Source organism: Coregonus clupeaformis, chromosome 17, assembly GCF_020615455.1.
Source record: "Coregonus clupeaformis isolate EN_2021a chromosome 17, ASM2061545v1, whole genome shotgun sequence".
NCBI classification, from domain to species: Eukaryota; Metazoa; Chordata; class Actinopteri; order Salmoniformes; family Salmonidae; genus Coregonus; species Coregonus clupeaformis.
The window spans coordinates 18804030-18827649 of NC_059208.1; the positions used below are offsets into that span (position 1 = coordinate 18804030).

The 23620-nt window shown below is 42.9% G+C and overlaps 1 protein-coding gene across 5 annotated transcripts in view; it reads right to left on the reverse strand.

The window, feature by feature from the left end:
- Positions 1–20329, reverse strand: part of LOC121585925 (receptor-type tyrosine-protein phosphatase U) — a 362429-nt gene extending 342100 nt beyond the window's left edge. For all 5 annotated transcript variants that reach the window (XM_041902265.2, XM_041902267.2, XM_041902266.2 and 2 more), the window contains exon 1: positions 20069–20329. In XM_041902265.2, coding sequence (XP_041758199.2) covers positions 20069–20138 — 70 coding nt within the window. In that variant the 5' untranslated portion in view covers positions 20139–20329. The remainder of the gene's footprint in view (positions 1–20068) is intronic.
- Between the last annotated feature and the right edge of the window lie 3291 nt (positions 20330–23620).

Consider the following 23620-nt stretch of genomic DNA (forward strand, 5'->3'; position numbering starts at 1 on the left):
AACCTGAGCTCAATTTCGAGTATCATTGCAAAGGGTCTGAATACTTATGTAAATAAGGTATTTCTGTTTTTTATTTGCTTTGTCATTATCAGGATTTTTATTTATTTAATCAATTTTAGAATAAGGCTGTAACGTAACAAAATGTGGAAAAAGTCAAGGGGTCTGAATACTTTCCGAAGGCACTGTATTTAAAAAAATATATATAACAATTATTTGCTTAGATAGAGTCAAGGAAATGTTCTGTAGAATTCTATAAAGTCCTAGAAAAAACGTAGGCCTATAGCCTATTTTAGTTTCTCTTACAATAAAAACATTACAGTGTCAACTTTATTTGTAGATTGGATTAGTAATAGAGTTATAGTCATTAATAAATTCCAGTTACAGCTTCTTTTGACAAAGTAGAAAAGAAAAATATGATAATAATAATAATAATAATAATAATAATAATATAACCAGCCAGGTGCGCAGGTGAAATGATTTGCTGTATTCCTAAACAAAAGCACCAGTGCATGAACAATTGTAAAGGATTAATTGCATAAAGAAGTATTCCTGGAAATGTATTCATGACAAGATATAAAAACAATCATTAGTTGATCGTATCGGACACTGTATTGTGCCCTTATACCCGCGCCTTTACACATGACTCAATCGCGTCTTCTCTTTATGCTTCGGGTCCACACTCAACACACAGCTTCAGGGCTTTGTGTGTGTGAGCAAGCCCCACGAACAACTCAGTTGCACTGCACACAGATTTCATGGGCCTTGTTTTTTTGCACCTGCCGACTTGACATTGTGTCTTCTTTTTTCCCAAGTGAGAGCTGTGGTGCTTGGGGAAGAGGGAGCGCAGGACCTGCTGCCTTGGCGGCCTGCTTGGTGGCTGTAGATTCTTTCTTGGCGTTCATGTGCTTCTCACAAAGCTCACATGCAATATCCACGATTAAATCTCTCTGTCAAGGCATTGCTTGTACAACACGTGCGCGTTGATAGCAGCCATGTCGAGCACGTTGTAGAACACCACAACAGGCCAGCGGCAAGTACCTCCTTTTACTGAGTACAGTTTTGCCGTCATTGTTTGTTCACTGTTCCGAGAAGGCTAGTCTTTTTGCAATCAACTCGTCTGCCAGGGAAATTGATGTGAAGAAATTGCCTGTCTACGTAAGGCTCCACGAGTCTCAAAACCACAGTCTCAAAACCACTCACCCGCCATTCATTGAAGACAGAAAAGCATATTTTAATTTTAAGTTTATTATGTTACTCGTTTTTGCTTAGTAGCCAGAGCAATGCTGCCGTGCGAGTGGTCATGTGCTGAATGCATGGACAGCACGGATATTCTTGGAAAAAGTGAAATTGAATTTTGAGCGTTATTTGACAAAGGTAAGTGTCAAAGAAACTGCAGAATATGCTCTTCCAGATACTACATGGAAATCAAAATGTTTTACCTGCATGTGACTCTGAAAGAGGATTTGATAAAGCGATGCTCCTTTCCCTGAATCTGTCAATTACAAGATGCGCCCATCTCTTCATGTACAATTTGACAACTGATCAGCCTAATCTGTTAGATCAGATTATTATTGTCAATTTAATCTATAGGGTAACTCTTATTATGTGTGAAATTAGTTTCGATGGGCCGGCTGTGCTGGCTGACTGGCATCGTTTGTTTCCCGCTCATCAACTTGGATAGGATATGTTTTGCATTTGTCTAAAGGCCTACATGTAGCATGTTTTTGTTTCCCAAGTTTTCACAATAAACTTGATTAGTAATAGAGTTATAGTAAATAAAACAGTCCCATAACGGCTTATTTTTACAAAGTAAAACAGAAAAGATAATGGGATCAACCCGCAAGGCACACAGCCACATTATTTGCTGCTGATAAATAGGCATAACACAAACTCATCATTACACTATTGTCTTTCTAAATTACATCAACCTCTTCAACCTCCTTATCATTCAGTTAGGCCTAATTTAAATTAAATTGTGAAGTAAGACGCACAATTAACGCCCATTCATCCATGTCATTCATTCACTTCATTTGTATTTGTATTTATGCCAAGGCAGCAGCTACTCTTCCAGGGGTCCAGCAAAATTACGGCAGTTCATACAATTTTAAAAACATTACAATACATTCACAGATTTCACAACACACTGTGTGCCCTCAGGCCCCTACTCCACAACTACCACATATCTACAGTACAAAAATCCATTTGTACGTGTGTGTATAGTGCGTATGTTATCGTGTGTGTGTATGCATGTGTCTGCGCCTATGTTTGTGTTCCTTCACAGTCCCCGCTGTTCCATGAGGTGTTTATCTGTTTTTTTTAAATCTAATTGTACTACTTGCATCAGTTACTTGATGTGGAATAGAGTTCCATGTAGTCATGGCTCTATGTAGTACTGTGCGCCTCCCATAGTCTGTTATGGACTTGGGGACTGTGAAGAGACCTCTGGTGGCATGTCTCGTGGGGTATGCATGGGTGACCGAGCTGGGCGCCAGTAGCTCAAACAGACAGCTCGGTGCACCCAACATATCAACACCTCTCATGAACACAAGTAGTGATGAAGTCAATCTCTCCTCCACTTTGAGCCAGGAGAGATCGACATGCATATTATTAATATTAGCTCTCTGTGTACATCCAAGGGCCAGCCGTGCTGCCCTGTTCTGAGCCAATTGCAATTTTGTGGCACCTAACAACACGACTGAACAGTAGTCCAGGTGTGACAAAACTAGGGCCTGTAGAACCTGCCTTGTTGATAGTGCTGTTAAGAAGGTAGAGCAGCGCTTTATTATGGACTGTTGGTTAAGGGCTGTAAGTAAGCATTTCACTGTAATGTCTGCACCTGTAGTATTCGGCGCATGTGACCAATACAATTTGATTTGATTTGATTTGACATACTTCTCCCCACCTTAGCTATCAATATGTTTTGACCATGACAGTTTACAATCCAGGGTTACTCCAAGCAGTTTAGTCACCTCAACTTGCTCAATTTCCACATTATTTATTACAAGATTTAGTTGAGGTTTAGGGTTTAGTGAATGATGTCCCAAATACAATGCTTTTAGTTTTAGAAATATTTAGGACTAACTTATTCCTTGCCACCCATTCTGAAACTAACTGCAGCTCTTTGTTAATTGTTGCTACATGTATAGTGTTGAGTCATCCGCATACATAGACTCTCTGGCTTTACTCAAAGCCAATGACATGTCATTAGTAAAGATTGAAAAAAGTAATGGGCCAAGACAGCTGTCCTGGGGAATTCCTGATTCTACCTGGATTATGTTGGAGAGGCTTCCATTAAAGAGCACCCTCTGTGTTCTGTTAGACAGGTAACTCTGTATCCACAATATAGCAGGTAACACAAAAAGCCATAACACAAAAGATTTTCCAGCAGCAGACTATGATCGATAATGTCAAAAGCCGCACTGAAGTCTAACAAAACAGCCCCCACAATCTTTTTATTATCAATTTCTCTCAGCCAATCATCAGTCATTTGTGTAAGTGCTGTGCTTGTAGAATGTTTGTTGTCAATTTGTTTACTGTAAAATAGCATCGTATCTGGTCAAACACCATTTTTTCCAATAATTTACTAATGGTTGGTAACAGGCTAATTGGTCGGCTATTTGAGCCAGTAAAGGGGGCTTAACTATTTTTAGGTAGCGGAATGACTTTTGCTTCACTCCAAGCCTGGGGGCACACACATTCTAGTAGGCTTAAATTGAAAATATGGCAAATAGGAGTGGCAATATCGTCTGCTATTATCCTCAGTAATTTTCCATCCAAGTTGTCAGACCCCGGTGGCTTGTCATTGTTGATAGACAACAATAATTATTTTCTCACCTCTTCCACACTCACGTTACGGAATTAGCACTTTACGGATCAACGTCCTACAGTACATTGTCTTGGCAGATTAAGTTGGGAATAGGTGTGAAAAGGCTCTATATACTTTTTCTGTTTGTGATTTCAACATTCTGACAAATTAGCAGTGTAAAATACAAACATATAGGAAAAGGGCATAGCTTTTTTTTTTGGGGGGCTGATTTTTTTAATTTACAAAATCAAATGTCATTGGCCATTAGCCTATGGCAGTTCTAGTGTTAATGATACTATAGTTATCACATTTCACATTGGATTTATTAACTATAAAAAGGTAAGACGTGTTTTTAATTATAGTGCTGCTCTGCACACACAAGCTTATTAGCTAGCTAGCTAACATTTGCTCTGGTCCAATGTTAAACCAAATCGGAAGTCCAAAGACATTCAAGCTTCCTCCATCCTTACCCACAAAATGTCAGTTGCATCTCGCGCCCTACACTGTGACTGGCAAGCACAGTGTGTGTGTTTGTCTTTCATTATGATTAAACCATGGCTGTTATGGCAAAATACAATTTGCTCTTAACGACTTTCCTATACAGATTAAATCACTTACCCGCTCCATAGCACTGATTGGTGAAGTCATTTAATGTCGAGCTAAATGTAAAAAAAAAAAAAATCTGATGATTTAAAAGGAACGATATAAACCGGTACTCTTCTAGAACTTTATTTTGCTGTTCAGAACAGTGGAACGGAACAAAAAGAATAATGGTTCTGTTCAGAATGAAGCGATTGGAAAATAATTTGGGTTCCAAACCCTGCTTTAAAGCAAGGGGACGCCTTTCACTGTTCTGATTACACTCCGGTCTCTGTTCAGTGGATTATTTGTCCTTAGCCTTACTGGTAAGGGCACCTTACCTCTCTCTCTTGAATATGGCATGTTCTGCCTCTAATCCCTGTGATCAAATCCAGATTTTCAAAATCCAGTCCTTCAGCTGCAGTCCTTTCTCCCTGCCTACCGACCAGCCATCAGGCTCAGCGGACATTAATTGGAGGGGAGGAAATGAAATATATGGCCTGCCACAGACAGACCCCAGAGTGTGGTTGATCTGTGGTCAAATAAAATGCCATTGGAGCTAGCTGCAGAGACGAGGTCAAGGAAGTGAAAAATCACTGTTTTCAGGATGTATTTATTTGGTTTTAAAAGGGGACTGAACACATTGATTCTGCATGTGTTTTTCTGGTGCTCATTAAGAAAAACGAGATTTGGGTCTTGGGGTTGTGGTTCAATGTGGGTGTTAGTTCGCATATAGTACCCTGGCAGTTACTGTCGTTTTGTCCCTCATGAGTCACCGTAGCAACAACATAGCCACTAATAAATCAAGAAATGTAGACGTTTTTGCTAAGGAAGTCTTAGTCGCACAACTACAAAACATTAATCTTTATGAATTATTTTAAGAATCATTTATTTCCAAAACATTATATCAACACTTTTTTTCAGATTTTGTGTTTTTTCACCAGAAATGTTTTCTTATGCGTGTGAATGTCATGTCTACTCCCCCTCCCCTGCTCCGCCGCTTGACGTCACCGGTTTACTAACCACCGGTCCGGTCCTGGCAACCCATCATTACGCACACCTGTGCCCCATCATCAGTCACACCTGGACTTCATCACTACCTTGACTTTTAGCACTCTGCCATTTATCTAGCACTCTGTTCTGTCAGTCATCAGGTAGTATTGTTTATGTTTCCTTGTTAGACGCTTCTCTTGTTTTGTATTTGTTCCATGTTCGCCATCATTAAACTCACACTGCACTTGTTTCCTGACTCCCTGCGTCTGTGTTACAGTGAAAAATAAGTTGACTGTGCCTTTAAACAGCTTGGAAAATTCCAGAAAATGAAGTGATGGCTTTAGAAGCTTCTGATAGGCTAATTGACATAATTTTTGTCAATTGGAGGTGTACCTGTGGATGTATTTCAAGGCCTACCTTCAAACTCAGTGCCTCTTTGCTTGACATCATAGCAAAATCAAAAGAAATCAGCCAAGACTTCCGAAAAAAATTGTAGACCTCCACAAGTCTGGTTCATCCTTGGGAGCAATTTCCAAATGCCTAAAGGTACCACGTTCATCTGTACAAAAAATAGTACGCAAGTATAAACACCATGGGACCACGCAGCCATCATACCGCTCAGGAAGGAGACGTGTTCTGTCTCCTAGAGATGAACGTACTTTGGTGCGAAAAGTGCAAATCAATCCCAGAACAACAGCAAAAGGACCTTGTGAAGATGCTGGAGGAAACAGGTACAAAAGTATTTATATCCACAGTAAAACGAGTCCTATATTGACAAAACCTGAAAGGCCGCTCAGCAAGGAAGAAGCCACTGCTCCAAAACCACCATAAAAAAGCCAGACTACGGTTTGCAACTGCACATGAGGACAAAGATCGTACTTTTTGGAGAAATGTCCTCTGGTCTGATGAAACAAAAATAGAACTGTTTGGCCATAATGACCATCGTTATGCTTGGAGGAAAAAGGGGAAGGCTTGCAAGCCAAAGAACACCATCCCAACCGTGAAGCACGGGGGTGGCAGCATCATGCTGTGGGGGTGCTTTTCTGCAGGAGGGACTGGTGCACTTCACAAAATAGATGGCAATATGAGGAAGGAAAATTATGTGGATATATTGAAGCAACATGTCAAGACATCGGTCAGGAAGTTAAAGCTTGGTCGCAAATGGGTCTTCCAAATGGACAATGACCCCAAGCATACTTCCAAAGTTGTGGCAAAATGGCTTAAGGACAACAAAGTCAAGGTATTGGCGTGGCCATCACAAAGCCCTGACCTCAATCCTATAGAAAATGTGTGGGCAGAACTGAAAAAGCGTGTGCGAGCAAGGAGGCCTACAAACCTGACTCAGTTACACCAGCTCTGTCAGGAGGAATGGGCCAAAATTCACCCAACTTATTGTGGGAAGCTTGTGGAAGGCTACCCAAAATGTTTGACCCAAGTTAAACAATTTGAAGGCAATGCTACCAAATACTAATTGACTGGGAATGTGATGAAATAAATAAAAGCTGAAATAAATCACTCTCTACTATTATTCTGACATTTCACATTCTTAAAATAAAGTGGTGATCCTAACTGACCTAAAACAGGGGATTTTTACTAGGATTAAATGTCTGGAATTGTGAAAAACTGAGTTTAAATGTATTTGGCTAAGGTGAATGTAATCTTCCAACTTCAACTGTATATCCATTGTTTAGATGGAATGCAATGTTCGTATATTGTATATTCGACTGTGATATGTGGTTGTCTCACCTAGCTAACTCAGTTGCTCTGGATAAGAGCGTCTGCTAAATGACTAAAATCTCAAATGTTAATGTTTTACATACAGATCTCATATTACTGTATTGATAAAACATTTTAAACTTTTAAGCTTTTGCAAAAAAAAAAAAACATTGTCTCTCTGAAATGAAACCATCAAGTGATAGATTTCAAACAAATACATGTCTGTCATTGAACAACCCCATGCCATGATTAGATGGTGAGAAGAATGCACCAATCTCTTTCCTAAGTTCTTTAAACAATAAAAGCTAATTTACCAACATTTCTGAAAATTGATATATAGTGTTTTGGAAAGAAACTCTTCATATTATCATAGACATATGTCATGATTTTGCAAGAAATATACATATTTTTACGTAAGTAACCAATATTTATTTTAACACCCGTTTGTGCATGGCCATTTGGTTTCTTTCAAAACATCTTCAATAGTGTTACGGTGCCCAGATTATATATTTTTACAACTTCTATGGCACTATACACAGGTCCTCAAGGCTATTTAAAGTTAGTATTTGTATAATTAGTAAAATGTGTATATTCATTTAAGTTAAAATCACTTGTTTTAATCATTTGGCTGCTTGGCTCATGGTCATTTTAATATTACATTACAATTGCCCCCAACACTAGCAGCCATGACAAAACCTCATGTGCCTAGCAAAACATGTCAATGTTTAACCAACATATAGTAAATCAGAATTATGCTAGTTTGAATTATAGACATTAATGCTCAGGACAGTATAAGAAAAATACAGCTGGTGGAAAAAAATACTTGCACCCCTAAAAAACAGTTGTGAGATATTTGGCTGAAAACTTTTCAAGCAGGGAGAGAACATAAAGTGGGCATGTACTGTAAAAACTATTGTAAATAACGCACAAGCTACACACTGTTTATCAGTGCACGAAATCACTTGCTAGCTAGCTAAATTCCATCTCTGTGTTTGTCAATTAAGCTAGCTAGTAGTAGCTAGCAGGCACATTGAGCAGCCAGGCAACATTAGCTAAATCAGCTTATCAATGACCATGAGCCAAGCAGCCAAATGATGAAAACAAGTGATTTTAACTTAAATGAATGATACACATTTTACAAATTATACAAATACTAACTTTAAATAGCCTTGGGGTCCAGTGCCATAGAAGTTGTAAAAATATATAATCTGGGCACCGTAACACTATTCAAGATGTTTTGAAAGGAAGCAAATGGCCATGCACAAACGGGTGTTAAAGTAAATGTTGGTTACTTACATAGAAAGATGTATATTTCTTGCAAAATCATGACATATGTCACAGAAAAAGACAACAACCTTCCCACTAGCCATGATTGGCTGAGATAATGAGTGGACTGGACATGCCGAGAGAGGAGTTCAGATTGGTCTGCCATATAGCATGCTTCTGTCTATTTGAGCTGGTCAGTATGTGTAGGTAATCCTGTCTAACGCAGCTTTTTTTTTAATGTATCGTGTAGTGGAGCTGCCTAAGTGTTGCTCTCCACTTTCTGGAGGATCGAGGTTTGAAATCAGTGGAATTAGAGTATGATAGCTAAAGGGCAACCATGGCATCCGTGACAGGGAGACGCGTCCATCATGCATGATGTATACGGGTAAGATAGTCTAGCTAGCTACATGTTTTGATATTACACATTTCTAATTTTGACAGAAAGTGGTTTCATTTCAAGTTAAAGTGTACTGTTAGCTAGTTAGCTAACGTTAGCTGGCTGGCTCGCTAGCTAACGTTACATGTATGTTCTTTTTATTTGTATCTCAGAGCCATTTGCTTGCTAACATTGAACCTGGTTGGTTAGCTACCTGCAGATTCATGCAGGGTAGTAATGTCATGAGTTGGGATTATGGTTCATTGTTTAGCTTGGCTTTGCTTGGCTAGTTAGAGCCTAATGTTAGCTAAGACTCCACTATGCAAGTAACCATTTCGGGTGTGTTCGTAAATTCAGTCTGAGGATGCCAGAGCGCAGAATAACTGATGAATTTACGAACGCACAACACCCGTTGAATATGGCCGGTGTCAGTACACGTCGGCAAAAAAAGCGTAATTCAATTGTTGCCAGCAGCACAGTTAAAGTCACCAACGCTCTGGATAACATGAAAACAGCTTAACCAGCTCTGCTGACCATTTTACTCGCCCTAGCAAAGCTGGTTATACTGTTTTCATGTTCTCTCAAGGGTTAATGACTGTGCTACTGGCAACAATTTAATTACACTTTTTAGCCAATGTTTACTGACATCTGTCAAAACAACCTGGTGCTAGGTTCTGCGCTCTGACACTCAAACCAGAGTGCGCTGAACTGTATGGTGTATAGATTGCCAGAGTGAATTTATGAACGCACCCCAAGTCACTGGCGAGTGGTGAAGTGTGTGCTTCGGTGCCATTATTATTATTATTTTTATAACTTTCTCACTATTACCAGAGTGTGTATCTGCCTGGCAGTGTTTCATAGAAAATCATGTTACAAAACATGTCGCAGTTGGGATAAAGTGCATATTGTCTCAATTCTAATTTTGACTAAAAGAGTAGCAGACTCGAGTGATCACTATCGAACACATCAGCAAGTGGTCACTCCATAAAGGGATTTGGGGCCAATAGTTCTTTCAACAACATAACATTGGCGACGTGTTGTCTTATGTAAACAAATATGAGACGCTGCGTAATGGGCAGGTTGTCTCAATGTCTGTAGGTTCTGGCTGCCTTGATTGTTTCGAGCGCAATCAGCGCAGCTGTTTCTCCGTGCATGACAATTCTACCATCTCGTGTTAGTGGGCAAGATTGTAATCCAAACCCAACCCTCTAGTAAATCGGTGATGGAAAAACTACCCAATTGTCATACTTGAGTAAAATTAAAAGATACCTTAAAAGAAAATGACAAATCAGTAAAATACTACTTGAGTAAAAGTCAAAACTCCATTTGGTGAAAATTATCCTACTTAGGGCTGTGACGATTATGGAATTTTGGGTAACGATTAATTGTCATGGCAACGGTGATTGTCATAATTGTTATTGTTGTAAAAAAAAGAAAATGTGTTATAAGCTCATCTCAGCAAAATAGCTACGACAAACCTAATGAATACAACTCAGCTTTGGTGACACCCGTCTCAAAAACAAATGGTTACGCTTGGATTTTTTTTTAATGAAGCTTCTCCTCCCAATGGTGCCGTTCTGCTCATAAAATTACTACCAACTTTACCCACTTCATGTAAAAATGAAAAACTGCTATTGGGTCAACTATATCTACTTGAAGTTGAAACCCCCTTCTCCTAAAATGAATGTGTATTAAGACGATTATAAAAAATTTAAAAAATCAGTTCACGGTTGTTGTCCATATTTGTTTGCTAGTCCTAATCCTACTTACACTTTTTAGTCCATTTTGGCACTGTAATAAATGTTTCTGACTAATATCAATGCCACGTTGGCCGTTTTCAACCAGATAAGTTAATTATTACGTCCAGTTGCTCTTTAATGATATGTGATCCCTATCCAACACTTTCACCCCTCACCTCCTCTGCTCTGTCCAATGGGAATAGAATGGAAATCTGCTCGCCATCTGTCCCCCATCATACCTCTGTACACTGTTGGCTAAGTGGCATAATCTGTGCCAATTGTCCTGTGTCACATCTCTCATTTTCCGATTTCATCTTGTCTTAATGCTGAAGATTCTCACCTATTTCAATGCTGTGAGACCTTAAGCCAGCTTCGAGATGAGAAGGGATATGAAGCGGCACAGTTTGTCTAAATGACTGCCTAGTGAGAATCTGTTCTTATTATTAGAGCAGAGCCACGGTCTTCAATACCGGCAGCAACATCAGTTAGTGCTGGCAGGACATGCTGGAACATCCACACAGACAAACAGAAACAGCTTCATTATTCTTAAGCAGTTTGCTTTTGGTATTTGATATTTTGTATTTTATTAGGATCCCCATTAGCTGTTGCAAAAGCAGCAGCTACTCTTCCTGGGGTCCACACAAAACATGACATAATACAGAACATTAATAGACAAGAACAGCTCAAGGACAGAACTACATCAATTAAAAAGATAATTGTAATAAAGGCACACGTAGCCTACATACCAGTACCAATACATACACACAAACTATCTAGGTCAAATAGGGGAGAGGTGTTGTGCCGTGAGGTGTTGATTTATCTGTTTTTTTAAACCAAGTTTGCTGTTTATTTGAGCAATATGAGATGGAACGGAGTTCCATGCAATAATGGCTCTATATAAAACTGTACGCTTTCTTGAATTTGTTCTGAATTTGGGGACTGTGAAAAGACCCCTGGTGGCATGTCTGGTGGGGCAAGTGTGTGTGTGTCAGAGCTGTGTGTAAGTTGACTATGCAAACAATTTGGGATTTTCAACACATTCATGTTTCTTATAAAAAGAAGAAGTGATGCAGTCAGTCTCTCCTCAACTCTTAGCCAAGAGAGACTGGCATGCATAGTATTTATATCAGCCCTCTGATTACAATGAAGAGCAAGACGTGCCGCTCTGTTCTGGGCCAGCTGCAGCTTAACTAGGTCTTTCCTTGCAGCACTTGACCACACGACTGGACAATAATCAAGATAAGACAAAACTAGAGCCTGCAGGACTTTTGGAATGTGGTGTCAAAAAAGCAGAGCATCTCTTTATTACGGGCAGACCCCTCCCCATCTTTACAACTATTGAATCTATATGTTTAGACCATGACAGTTTACAATCTAAAGATGAGAGGAACCCCTTAACGCCAGTTAAATGTATGCTGTGTATCCACTCTCATGTTTCTCTTGGGAGGAGCTTGATTGTGTGGATTATGAAATATGCACTGAATATCGTACTCTACATGTTTAGCTTATATATTGGCCTCTGAGAGTCCGCTGGGTCTGTAGGCCTATTGGGTACATTTTCGAGACTGTAATAGTCTTGAACCAAATTAACAAGAGGCCAGTGAGTGTGAATTACCAATAGAGGGAAAAGTCCAAGAGAGGCGGTTGCAAATCATTACTGAAGAAAAAGCTATCATGTTAGAAATGTTGTTTTTGGAGCCACAGAGGGGAAACATTTCCACCACGAGCCAGACCAACCAACATCTGTAGGGAGAGAGAAAAGCGAGAGAGCGAGAAGAGAGAGGAGAGAGAGAAATCAATTTGTCCTGGACAGATCAGATAATTCCCCCCTTAATCTAAGCAGCACTATTTGTGTGGTCCTGGGCGGAATTGTGGATAGCCAATGAAAAGACAGAGAGGGAGTGATTTTGTCATATAGAGTGACAGGCGGTTTTGTCTCAGAGTGGGCTGTGCTCTGCACTCCTGTCTCTGCTCCCCTTCCCACTCTGATATATGTTAATGTGGCAGGGCTACGTGGATGGCTGCCAGACCCCGACTGGGTTACTCATCTTACAGGCAGCAGAAAATCAGACTTATCCATGTGTGTGTTTTATTAATTTCAGCTTGACACCAAGTGCCGTGATTTGTATGCCCCGTCAAGGCAGGCACGCTCTTCGCCAGGGGCCCCATGCATCTTCCTCGGTCTCTCTGTCTCTTTGACACTCTGCTTATGTTTAACCTCTGCTTATTCTATATAGCCTGAGTAGCCAGGCTACCCAGATAATGCAAAGGGTTTTCCAATTGTTTCGTTTTGAACAGAACCATTATTTGTTTTGTTTTGTTCCACTGTTCCACCCAGCAAAATAAAGTTCTGAACCGGTTCGAACCCCAAAAAAGTACTGGTTAACATCATTCCTTTCTGTTTATTTTAAACCTCTGAAATCGACATTTAGCTCAACATTAAATGACTTCACCAATCAGTGCGGCTAGAACAGCTTGCTATGAAGTGGGTAAGCGATTTAATCTGTATAGGAAAGTTGTTAAGAGCAAATTGTCATTTGCCGTAACAGCATGGTTTAATCATAATGAAAGACAAACACACACACTGTGCTGCCAGTCATGGTGTAGGTTGTGAGATGAAACTGAAATTTTGCGGGTGAGGAGAGAGCGAGAGAGGATGGAGGAAGTTTGCCTTGACGTGCTGGGCATTTTTTTATGACATGCATTATCCGAATTAGGCCCACAGAATTATACCTATGGAGGAGCGGCTTCCATGGAGGAACTTTGAATGTCTTGGTTTAACTTGGGCTCCCGAGTGGCGCAGCGGTCTAAGGCACTGCATCTCAGTGCTTGAGGCGTCACTACAGACCCCCTGGTTCGTTTCCAGGCTGTATCACAACCGGCCGTGATTGGGAGTCCCATAGGGCGGTGCACAGTTGGCCCGGGTTTGGCCGGTGTAGGCTGTCATTGTAAATAAGAATTTGTTCTTAACTGACTTGCCTAGTTAAATAAAAATTAATTAATGTTGGACCATAGCAAACATTAGCTAGATAGCTAACAAGCTTGTGTGTGCAGAGCAACACTAGAATTAAAAACATGTCTTACCTTTTTGTAGTTAATAAATCCAATGTGAAACTTGATAACTATAGTATCCTTAACTAGCATTGAAAAAGTTAATCCATTCTTTTAATAAACATCTCTCCCTAATTTCTGACTCATGCTTGTAACATCGTCAGTAGGCTACAGTAACCTATGCTTCAGAGGGGAGGGGCAGGAAGCCCACACACACACACAGGCAAAGATTTCCAGCTGGCTGGCAGACGCTGGAATACGTTTCTGAGTGACAGAGTGAAGGCTTTGCATAGGCGCTTTATTGCGATTTTTGTGGGACTGAAAAAAAATGCCCGGAATGTTAAATAACGTTATTAACCGGTTTCCATGCTTTTAAAATAACTGTTCTGTTCCGGAACTGTATAGATCACTTTCGTTTCCGGTTCGGATTCTGTTCCTCAAATAATGTCATTATTTTCCGGTTCCAACCCTTGCTTTAAAGTCAAGGCTGACTCAACATAACATCGCCTTGTCTGTGCATTAGGCCAACCAGCAGACACAGATGGAGAAGCTTGGAGGGAGTTCAATCACCTGTAAGATGAACCTCAGACCACAGTAAATGCACCACCGTAATTGGCTAATAGGAAGAAAATCATGCTGATGTTGGGCGCTGCAACACCCCAGTTCACCAACTAAATAATAAATAGCATGTAAATCTCTGTTGACACAATCAGATGTTCCTAGTGAAGTGTGTCAGTTCCGTTTGTGCTCTTTTAATTATCTGTATGTGATTTAATCATTTTCTAATTTCAAGCCATTCCTGTTATTGATTTGCCTCATTTGTAAACATGGTTTTGTTGCATTTGTGCGTTGTGTATGACACACTATTGTCTTGTATCCATCTTAATAGCGTTGAAAAGTCATTAAAAGTGCTTGAATTTCAAAGAGCAACACATCTAGTAAACGTTAAACAAGGAAGACAGAGCAAGCACTTCAATATTTGGCTATGACTCACTTTTTGGCAAAGGTACAGTGGGGAAAAAAAGTATTTAGTCAGCCACCAATTGTGCAAGTTCTCCCACTTAAAAAGATCCAGAAAAACACATTGTAGGATTTTTAATGAATTTATTTGCAAATTATGGTGGAAAATAAGTATTTGGTCAATAACAAAAGTTTCTCAATACTTTGTTATATACCCTTTGTTGGCAATGACACAGGTCAAACGTTTTCTGTAAGTCTTCACAAGGTTTTCACACACTGTTGCTGGTATTTTGGCCCATTCCTCCATGCAGATCTCCTCTAGAGCAGTGATGTTTTGGGGCTGTCGCTGGGCAACACGGACTTTCAACTCCCTCCAAAGATTTTCAATAGGGTTGAGATCTGGAGACTGGCTAGGCCACTCCAGGACCTTGAAATGCTTCTTACGAAGCCACTCCTTCGTTGCCCGGGCGGTGTGTTTGGGATCATTGTCATGCTGAAAGACCCAGCCACGTTTCATCTTCAATGCCCTTGCTGATGGAAGGAGGTTTTCACTCAAAATCTCACGATACATGGCCCCATTCATTCTTTCCTTTACACGGATCAGTCGTCCTGGTCCCTTTGCAGAAAAAACAGCCCCAAAGCATGATGTTTCCACCCCCATGCTTCACAGTAGGTATGGTGTTCTTTGGATGCAACTCAGCATTCTTTGTCCTCCAAACACGACGAGTTGAGTTTTTACCAAAAAGTTATATTTTGGTTTCATCTGACCATATGACATTCTCCCAATCCTCTTCTGGATCATCCAAATGCACTCTAGCAAACTTCAGACGGGCATGGACATGTACTGGCTTAAGCAGGGGGACACGTCTGGCACTGCAGGATTTGAGTCCCTGGCGGCGTAGTGTGTTACTGATGGTAGGCTTTGTTACTTTGGTCCCAGCTCTCTGCAGGTCATTCACTAGGTCCCCCCGTGTGGTTCTGGGATTTTTGCTCACCGTTCTTGTGATCATTTTGACCCCACGGGGTGAGATCTTGCGTGGAGCCCCAGATCGAGGGAGATTATCAGTGGTCTTGTATGTCTTCCATTTCCTAATAATTGCTCCCACAGTTGATTTCTTCAAACCAAGCTGCTTACCTATTGCAGATTCAGTCTTCCCAGCCTGGTGCAGGTCTACAATTTTGTTTCTGGTGTCCTTTGACAGCTCTTTGGTCTTGGCCATAGTGGAGTTTGGAGTGTGACTGTTTGAGGTTGTGGACAGGTGTCTTTTATACTGATAACAAGTTCAAACAGGTGCCATTAATACAGGTAACAAGTGGAGGACAGAGGAGCCTCTTAAAGAAGAAGTTACAGGTCTGTGAGAGCCAGAAATCTTGCTTGTTTGTAGGTGACCAAATACTTGTTTTCCACCATAATTTGCAAATAAATTCATAAAAAATCCTACAATGTGATTTTCTGGATTTTTTTCTCTCAATTTGTCTGTCATAGTTGACGTGTACCTATGATGAAAATTACAGGCCTCTCTCATCTTTTTAAGCGGGAGAACATGCACAATTGGTGGCTGACTAAATACTTTTTTTCCCCACTGTATACCAGAGGAAGGTTTTTGTGAAGAGGTACCAGTGAGGCACCATTTGAGATATGATTCAAACTAAATTGTGCACAGCAAACTCAAAGGCAACAGGACATACATTATATTCTACAACAATTTCTACACACATTTAAAAATAAGGGTATCTTATCATGTACTAACCGGTGCTCCCGCACATTGACTCTGTACCGGTACCCCTAGTATATAGCCTCCCTACTGTTATTTTATTTTACTGCTGCTATTTAATTATTTGCCATTTTTTACTGGATGGCAGGGAGCTCGGACCCAGTGTTGTACTGGGCCATACACCTTGCGGTCGGATGCCAAGCGGTTGCCATATCAAGCGGTGAGGTAGCCAGTCAAGATGCTCTCAATGGTGCAGCTGTATAACTTTTTGAGGATCTGAGGGCCCATGTCAAATCTTTTCAGCCTCCTGAGGGGGACTTTGTTGGTTTGTGTGGACTAGGGCTGTTGCGGTGACCATATTACCGCCACACCGGCGGTCGAGTCATGAAGGCAGTCAAATTCCACATTACCATTTAGTCACGGTAATTAGGCTTCTCCAAGCTCTGATGCTGCTGCTGGTCATTAGTAGCCTACCAAACTTGCTAACTGCCTGGTGCTCAGCACCCTATTGTCCCTCTAATCACTCTAACATCAATGCAAATGTAATCGAAAATCGAATCAAACACTTCATGAGAGCCCATGAGCTCATGTTGCGCAACAGAGTGATGGCCTCCCGAGTGGCACAGCGGTCTAAGGCACTGCATCGCATTACTAGAGGCGTCACTACAGACCCGGGTTCGATCCCAGGCTGTGTCGCAGCCAGCCGCGACCGGGAGACCCAAGAGGCGGTGCACAATTGGCCCAGCATCGTCCGTGTAAGGGGAGGGTTTGGTTGGCTGGGATGTCCTTGTCCTATCGCGCTCTAGCGACTCAATGTGGCCGACACATTGGTGCGGCCGGGTTAAGCGAGCTGTGTGTCAAGAAGCAGTGCGGCTTGGCGGGGTCGTGTTTCGGAGGACGCATGGCTCTCGACCTTCGCCTATCCTGAGTCCGTACGGGAGTTGCAGTGATGGGACAAGACTGTAACTACCAATTGGGGAGAAAAAGGGGTAAAAAGTACAAACAAAAAACTAATAAATATATTCGGAGGATCCCATCATATTTCGAGACAGGTGCATGATAATGGTCCATTCTAAATCAAAACGAATTTCACACATATATTATTTAGTATAAGTATAGACAAGATTAAATCAAAAATAGTCTGATGGATGACAATATTAGCTTATCACTTGCGAATGATACCCAGCGTAAGGCAAGAAACAATGCCTTTTTTTGCTACTTTTTCTAAATCATAGTCGCACACCTCATGTAGCCTAGCCCATAGGCCTAGCTAATTTTCCCCCAACATCGGACACCCCCTAACTTCGGACACTCTCTAGCGGTTGGAGGATGAAAATTATCTGGTGCAGTAAGGGAAGGGGTTATACTTCTTTGTCTTCCACCACACTGCACCCGTGTCCTGCAGCCACTGGACGTGGCATACTTTGGCCCTTTAAAGGCTGAGTTCTCCAAGGTAGCTGGAGACCTTAGCCATTTTGACCACTCCTACATGGTAAACAAATCAGAATTTTCCAGAGTATTCCGCTACCCGTACCAGCGATGCAAGGACATGCGCTATGTGATGGAAGGGTTTAAGAAGTGTGGCCTCTTCCCTTTTGACCCTTCAGCCATTGAAGGGTCCCGTTTAATGGCGTCTTGGTCCCTACCAGGTCCCACCACCGCCTCTCCTGGAACCAGCAGCACTGTGCCGTCCATCAGCACCTCCTCCCCAGTGACCACAGGAGGACCCTCAGCCCCTGCTCCAGTCCCAGCCCTAGCTCTAGAAGAGCACCCCCTAATAGAGGGGGGCTGATAGCGAAGGACCTGGGGCACATCCTTACTGTCCTGAAGTATCGGCTGGACCGATACAGAAGACTCCCTGTGGTCGCCACATGCCTCACTGGGGAGGAATACACACGCCAGTGGCAGGAGAGGGGTGAGAAGGAGAGAGCCGAGGCAGAGGAGAAAGAGCGTCGGGCAGCCCTCAGAACACAGAGGGCACAGGAGAGGGCTGCCATGGATGAGACCATTGACGCCATCGCCTCTGCTGGACCCCCTGCTGGAACCACTCCTGACAGCTGCATCACCAATACCAGTGCCTCCCAGTGTGCAACACCTGTAGGAGCCGCCGGAGTCCCCAGCTTCAGAAGAAGGCCACACCATCGTCGGCCCATCAACTCCACCATTACAAACACCAGCTCCTCCAAGCCATCGTCAGGGGGTTTGTCCACCACCACCACGATGCACACCACCCCCCCTGTCTGTCAACACCAACAAGGTTCCACGCTATATGTTTTCATAAGGTTTGCTTATTGTGCTGACATTGCTTCCAGAGGCATTTTGGAACTCGGTAGTGAGTGTTGCAACCGAGGATAGGCAAGCGGTCCCGTTCTGTGAGCTTGTGTGGCCTACCGCTTTGCGGCTAAGCTGTTGTTGCTTCTACACGTTTCCACTTCACAATAACAGCACTTACAGTTGACCGGGGCAGCTCTAGTAGAGCAAAAATGTGACGAACTGACTTGTTGAAAGGTGGCATCCTATGACGGTGCCACATTGAAAGTCACTGAGCTCGTCAGTAAGGACATCTACTGCCAATGTTTGTCTATGGAGATTGCATGGCGGTGTGCTCGATTTTATACACCTGTCAGCAACGGTCGTGGCTGAAATAGCCAAATCCACTAATTTGAAGGGGTGTCCACATACATTTGTATATATAGTGTAGGTGTTCCTCCAGGTTGGAGAGGGCAGTGTGGAGTGCAGTAGATTGCGTCATCTGTGGATCTGTTGGGGCAGTATGCGAATTGGAATGGGTCCAGGGTGTCTGGGATGATGGTGTTGATGTGAGCCATAACCAGCCTTTCAAAGCATTTCATTGCTACAGATGTGAGTGCTATGGGGCGATAGTCATTTAGACAGTTACCTTGGCGTTCTTGGGCACAGGGACTATGGTGGTCTGATTGAAACATGTAGGTATTACAGACTGGGTCAGGGAGAGGTTGAACATTTCAGTGAAGACACTTGCCAGCTGGTCAGCACAAGTTCTCAATCAAAGCATGATTTTCCCTCAGTCTGCATATTTCCATCAGATAAGAGGCTTTAAAACGGAACTCAACACAAAGCATCGGTAAAGCTGTATCCACATTTACACGTTGCAATGCAATTTCGGGAATTTAAGGCCCAGAAATGTTAATCTAGAATTAAAGTAGCAACAAAGGCAACAAATACTAATGGGTTATCATGACAGGGTAGCCGACGTACTGTTTGAATAGCTTACTTTCAATTGGCTATAAACTATATTCGATTAGGCTAATATACGAATAACATAATAATAAGCCATTTAGCAGACGCTTTTATCCAAAGCGACTTACAGTCATGCGTGCATACATTTTTTGTGTATGGGTGGTCCCGGGGATCGAACCCACTACCTTGGCGTTACAAGCGCCGTGCTCTACCAGCTGAGCTACAGAGGACCATATAACATATCCTAAACTATCCTAAACTACCCTGTTATGGTAAAGCAATAACAAAAAGCGGGAATGTAAGGTGGATTCTGATCTGGAAAGCAGAGGGGCACGACTTTCTCACAAAAGAGTGCTTGTTTTGTGGCTCAATCTAATAAAACACATTTTCATAACACAAAGTTGTCTATTCTTATTAACAGCCCCTTCTCTCGCCTCTTGACAATTATCTCAATAAGCCCTCTTCATTATCCAAGAAATAGAGCTTTCCATTGAATAGCCTTCAGTTGCCAATTAATAAAGTTAACTGCGGAAAACATATTGCGACACCATTCACACCCCTTTTCAGGCTCCATTTAGAGCTCTCCAAACTGGATGCATCGCTTCCCAAGTGCGTAGTGACTTGGAAACAGGAAGAAAGGGCTCTTTACCTGTTGGTCCCTCTATGCCGTCGGCGTAGATTTGAACGGCCAGGATCAGCAGAAAAGCGCAGGTGTTCATTGTGCTGTTTTAGTCCATTTTGGAATAGCTGCAGAAATCATTTCAGTGACTCCGCGAGGACCGATGTGCAAGTTGTGGACTCCAGCCCGTCGATTCCCGAATTCTTGTTGAAACGTAGTTGAGAGACTGAGCGAGACAGCAGCAGCAGTGCAAGCCGTGCTAACTGACGTCGGGATAAACAGTACAGAAAGGTTTCTCTCTTCCCCACCAAGCACACTTTCCGTCTCGATATGTGTGTGCTTAAAAATATGCGACGGACGCCTCCAAGTGGCACCTTTTTGCAACTATTCTGGCGCCTATAGGTTTTTCTGAGATTAGATTGAACTCGCTGCATGTCTCTCTCTCGCTCTCTCGCTCTCTCTCTCTCTCTCGCTCTCTCTCTCTCTCTCTCTCTCTCTCTCTCTCTCGCTCTCTCTCTCTCTCTCTCTCTCTCTCTCTCTCTCTCTCTCTCTCTCTCTCTCTCTCTCTCTCTCTCTCTCTCGCTCTCTCTCTCTCTCTGCTCTCTCTCTCTCTCTCTCTCGCTCTCTCTCTCTCTCTCTCTGCTCTCTCTCTCTCTCTCTCTCTCTCTCTCTCTCTCGCTCTCTCTCTCTCTCTCTCTCTCTCTCTCTCTCTCTCTCTCTCTCTCTGTGTGTGTATCTGTCCGTCTCGCCAAGCATTCACATACAGCCACATAGTCTCTTGCAACAGCCTAGTCTCCATCAAAATGGAGTAGCTTATTGGTTCTGGGTGCTGAGGTTATCCACCTGATGATTTCCCAAAATATGTCTACCAGATCCACTCTGACCAGTGGCTCAAAGTAGCCTCAACAATGGATTCACTGGTGGCTTTATGATCCCAGGTGAGATGACCAGATCTGCAACAATGGACACAGTCTATCTGCAGAATGGGAAACAGATTAATTATCCTAACAGCTTCACAGGTTGAGTAGATAAGGCAAATCTTTTTAGCACACAACAAAAGACCAGGCACCTTTTGAGCCACGAATAGCAGTAGCTTGTGCGGAGCCAACCACTGTGGCTGGCTGCCATGTCATAACTGGGGGAGGGGAAGGGGCATAGATATCCAAATGATAACATACATACACACACGTACACATGGATTTTGTTTGTAGATATGTGGTAGTAGAGGGCACACAATATGTTGTGAAATCTGTTGTGAAATGTAATCTAATGTTTTTAATTGTATATAACTACATTCATTTTGCTGGACCCCAGGAAGAGTAGCTGCTGCCTTGGTAGCAGCTAATGTGGATCCATAATAAATACAAATTCAAAAATACAAATACATTACTTGACTTTACCAATTGCGAGTTCACAGAACAGGGCTCGGGCAGCCGAGAGAAAATGGAGGAAAACTAGACCTGTCATCTTTTCACTCCCTCCTCTCTACATTCTCTTCCTCTGTTTCTGCTGCTAAAGCCACTTTCTACCACTCTACATTTCAAGCCTCTGCCTCTAACCCTAGGAAGCTCTTTGCCACCTTCTCTTCCCTGCTGAATCCCCCTCCCTCATCCCTCTCTGTGGACGACTTCGTCAACCATTTTGAAAAGAAGGTTGATGACATCCAATTCTCATTTATTAAGTCAAATGACACCGCTGGTCTTGCTCACACTGCCCTACCCTATGCTTTGACTTCTTTCTCCCCTCTCTCTCCAGATGAAATCTTGCGACTTGTGACGGCCGGCCGCCCAACAACCTGCCCGCTTCACCCTATCCCCTCCTCTCTTCTCCAGACCATTTCCGGAGACCTTCTCCCTTACCTCACCTCGCTCATCAACCCTTCCTTGACCGCTGGCCATGTCCCTTCCGTCTTCAAGAAAGCGAGAGTTGCACCCCTCCTCAAAAAACCTACACTCGATCCCTCCGATGTCAACAACTACAGACCAGTATCCCTTCTTTCTTTTCTCTCCAAAACTCTTGAGCGTGCCGTCTCTAGCCAACTCTCCTGCTATCTCTCTCAGAATGACCTTCTTGATCCAAACCAGTCAGGTTTCAAGACTGGTCATTCAATTGAGACTGCTCTTCTCTGTGTCACGGAGGCTCTCCGCACTGCTAAAGCTAACTCTCTCTCCTCTGCTCTTATCCTTCTAGACCTATCCGCTGCCTTTGATACTGTGAACCATCAGATCCTCCTCTCCACCCTCTCCGAGTTGGGCATCTCCGGCGTTGCTCACTCTTGGATTGCGTCCTACCTGACAGGTCGCTCCTACCAGGTGGCGTGGCGAGAATCTGTCTCCGCAACACGTGCTCTCACCACTGGTGTCCCCCAGGGCTCAGTTCTAGGCCCTCTCCTATTCTCTCTATACACCAAGTCACTTGGCTCTGTCATATCCTCACATGGTCTCTCCTATCATTGCTACGCAGACAACACACAATTAATTTTCTCCTTTCCCCCTTCTGATAACCAGGTGGCGAATCGCATCTCTGCATGTCTGGCAGACATATCAGTGTGGATGTCGGATCACCACCTCAAGCTGAACCTCGGCAAGACGGAGCTGCTCTTCCTCCCGGGGAAGGACTGCCCGCTCCATGATCTCGCCATCACGGTTGACAACTCCATTGTGTCCTCCTCCCAGAGTGCAAAGAACCTTGGCGTGACCCTGGACAATACCCTGTCATTCTCCGCTAACATCAAAGCGGTGACCCGATCCTGCAGGTTCATGGTTCAACCTTCCCATGTTCTCTCATGTCACCCCGCTCCTCCGCACACTCCACTGGCTTCCAGTTGAGGCTTGCATCTACTACAAGACCATGGTGCTTGCCTACGGAGCTGTGAGGGGAACGGCACCTCCTTACCTTCAGGCTCTGATCAGACCATACACCCAAACGAGGGCACTACGTTCATCCACCTCTGGCCTGCTAGCTCCCCTACCTCTATGGAAGCGCAGTTCCCGCTCAGCCCAGTCAAATCTATTCGCTGCTCTGGCACCCCAATGGTAGAACAAGCTCCCCCACGACGCCAGGACAGCGGAGTCACTGACCACCTTCCGGAGACACTTTAAACCCTACCTCTTTAAGTAATACCTGGAATAGTATAAAAGTAATCCTTCTTCCCCCACCACCCATTACATTTTTTTTTTAAAGTGGTTGTCCCACTTGCTATCATAAGTTGAATGCACCAATTTGTAAGTCGCTCTGGATAAGAGCGTCTGCTAAATGATGTAAATGTAAATGTAATGGGAGAATCTCAATTGCATACTCCTCGCGTCCTCTCTCCTCGCCTCCTTCTCAAAACCCATTGGAGGAGAAGGTCAGAGGGGAGGGGCTTTCTCTTCCAATAGGTTTTGCGAAGGAGGCAAGGAGAGAGGACGCGAGGAGTATGCCATTGAGATTCTCCCAATGTGTTGTTTCCTGCATGTTACTAATCTGTTAAAGTCTCTAATTGAAGTATTTTCTCGTCTGGTCTGTTTACTGATTGAAAATCATTGTTACATGTTCCATCAGACACTTTAGCCCGTAGCTAGTCCTTCAATACAGGTTAAG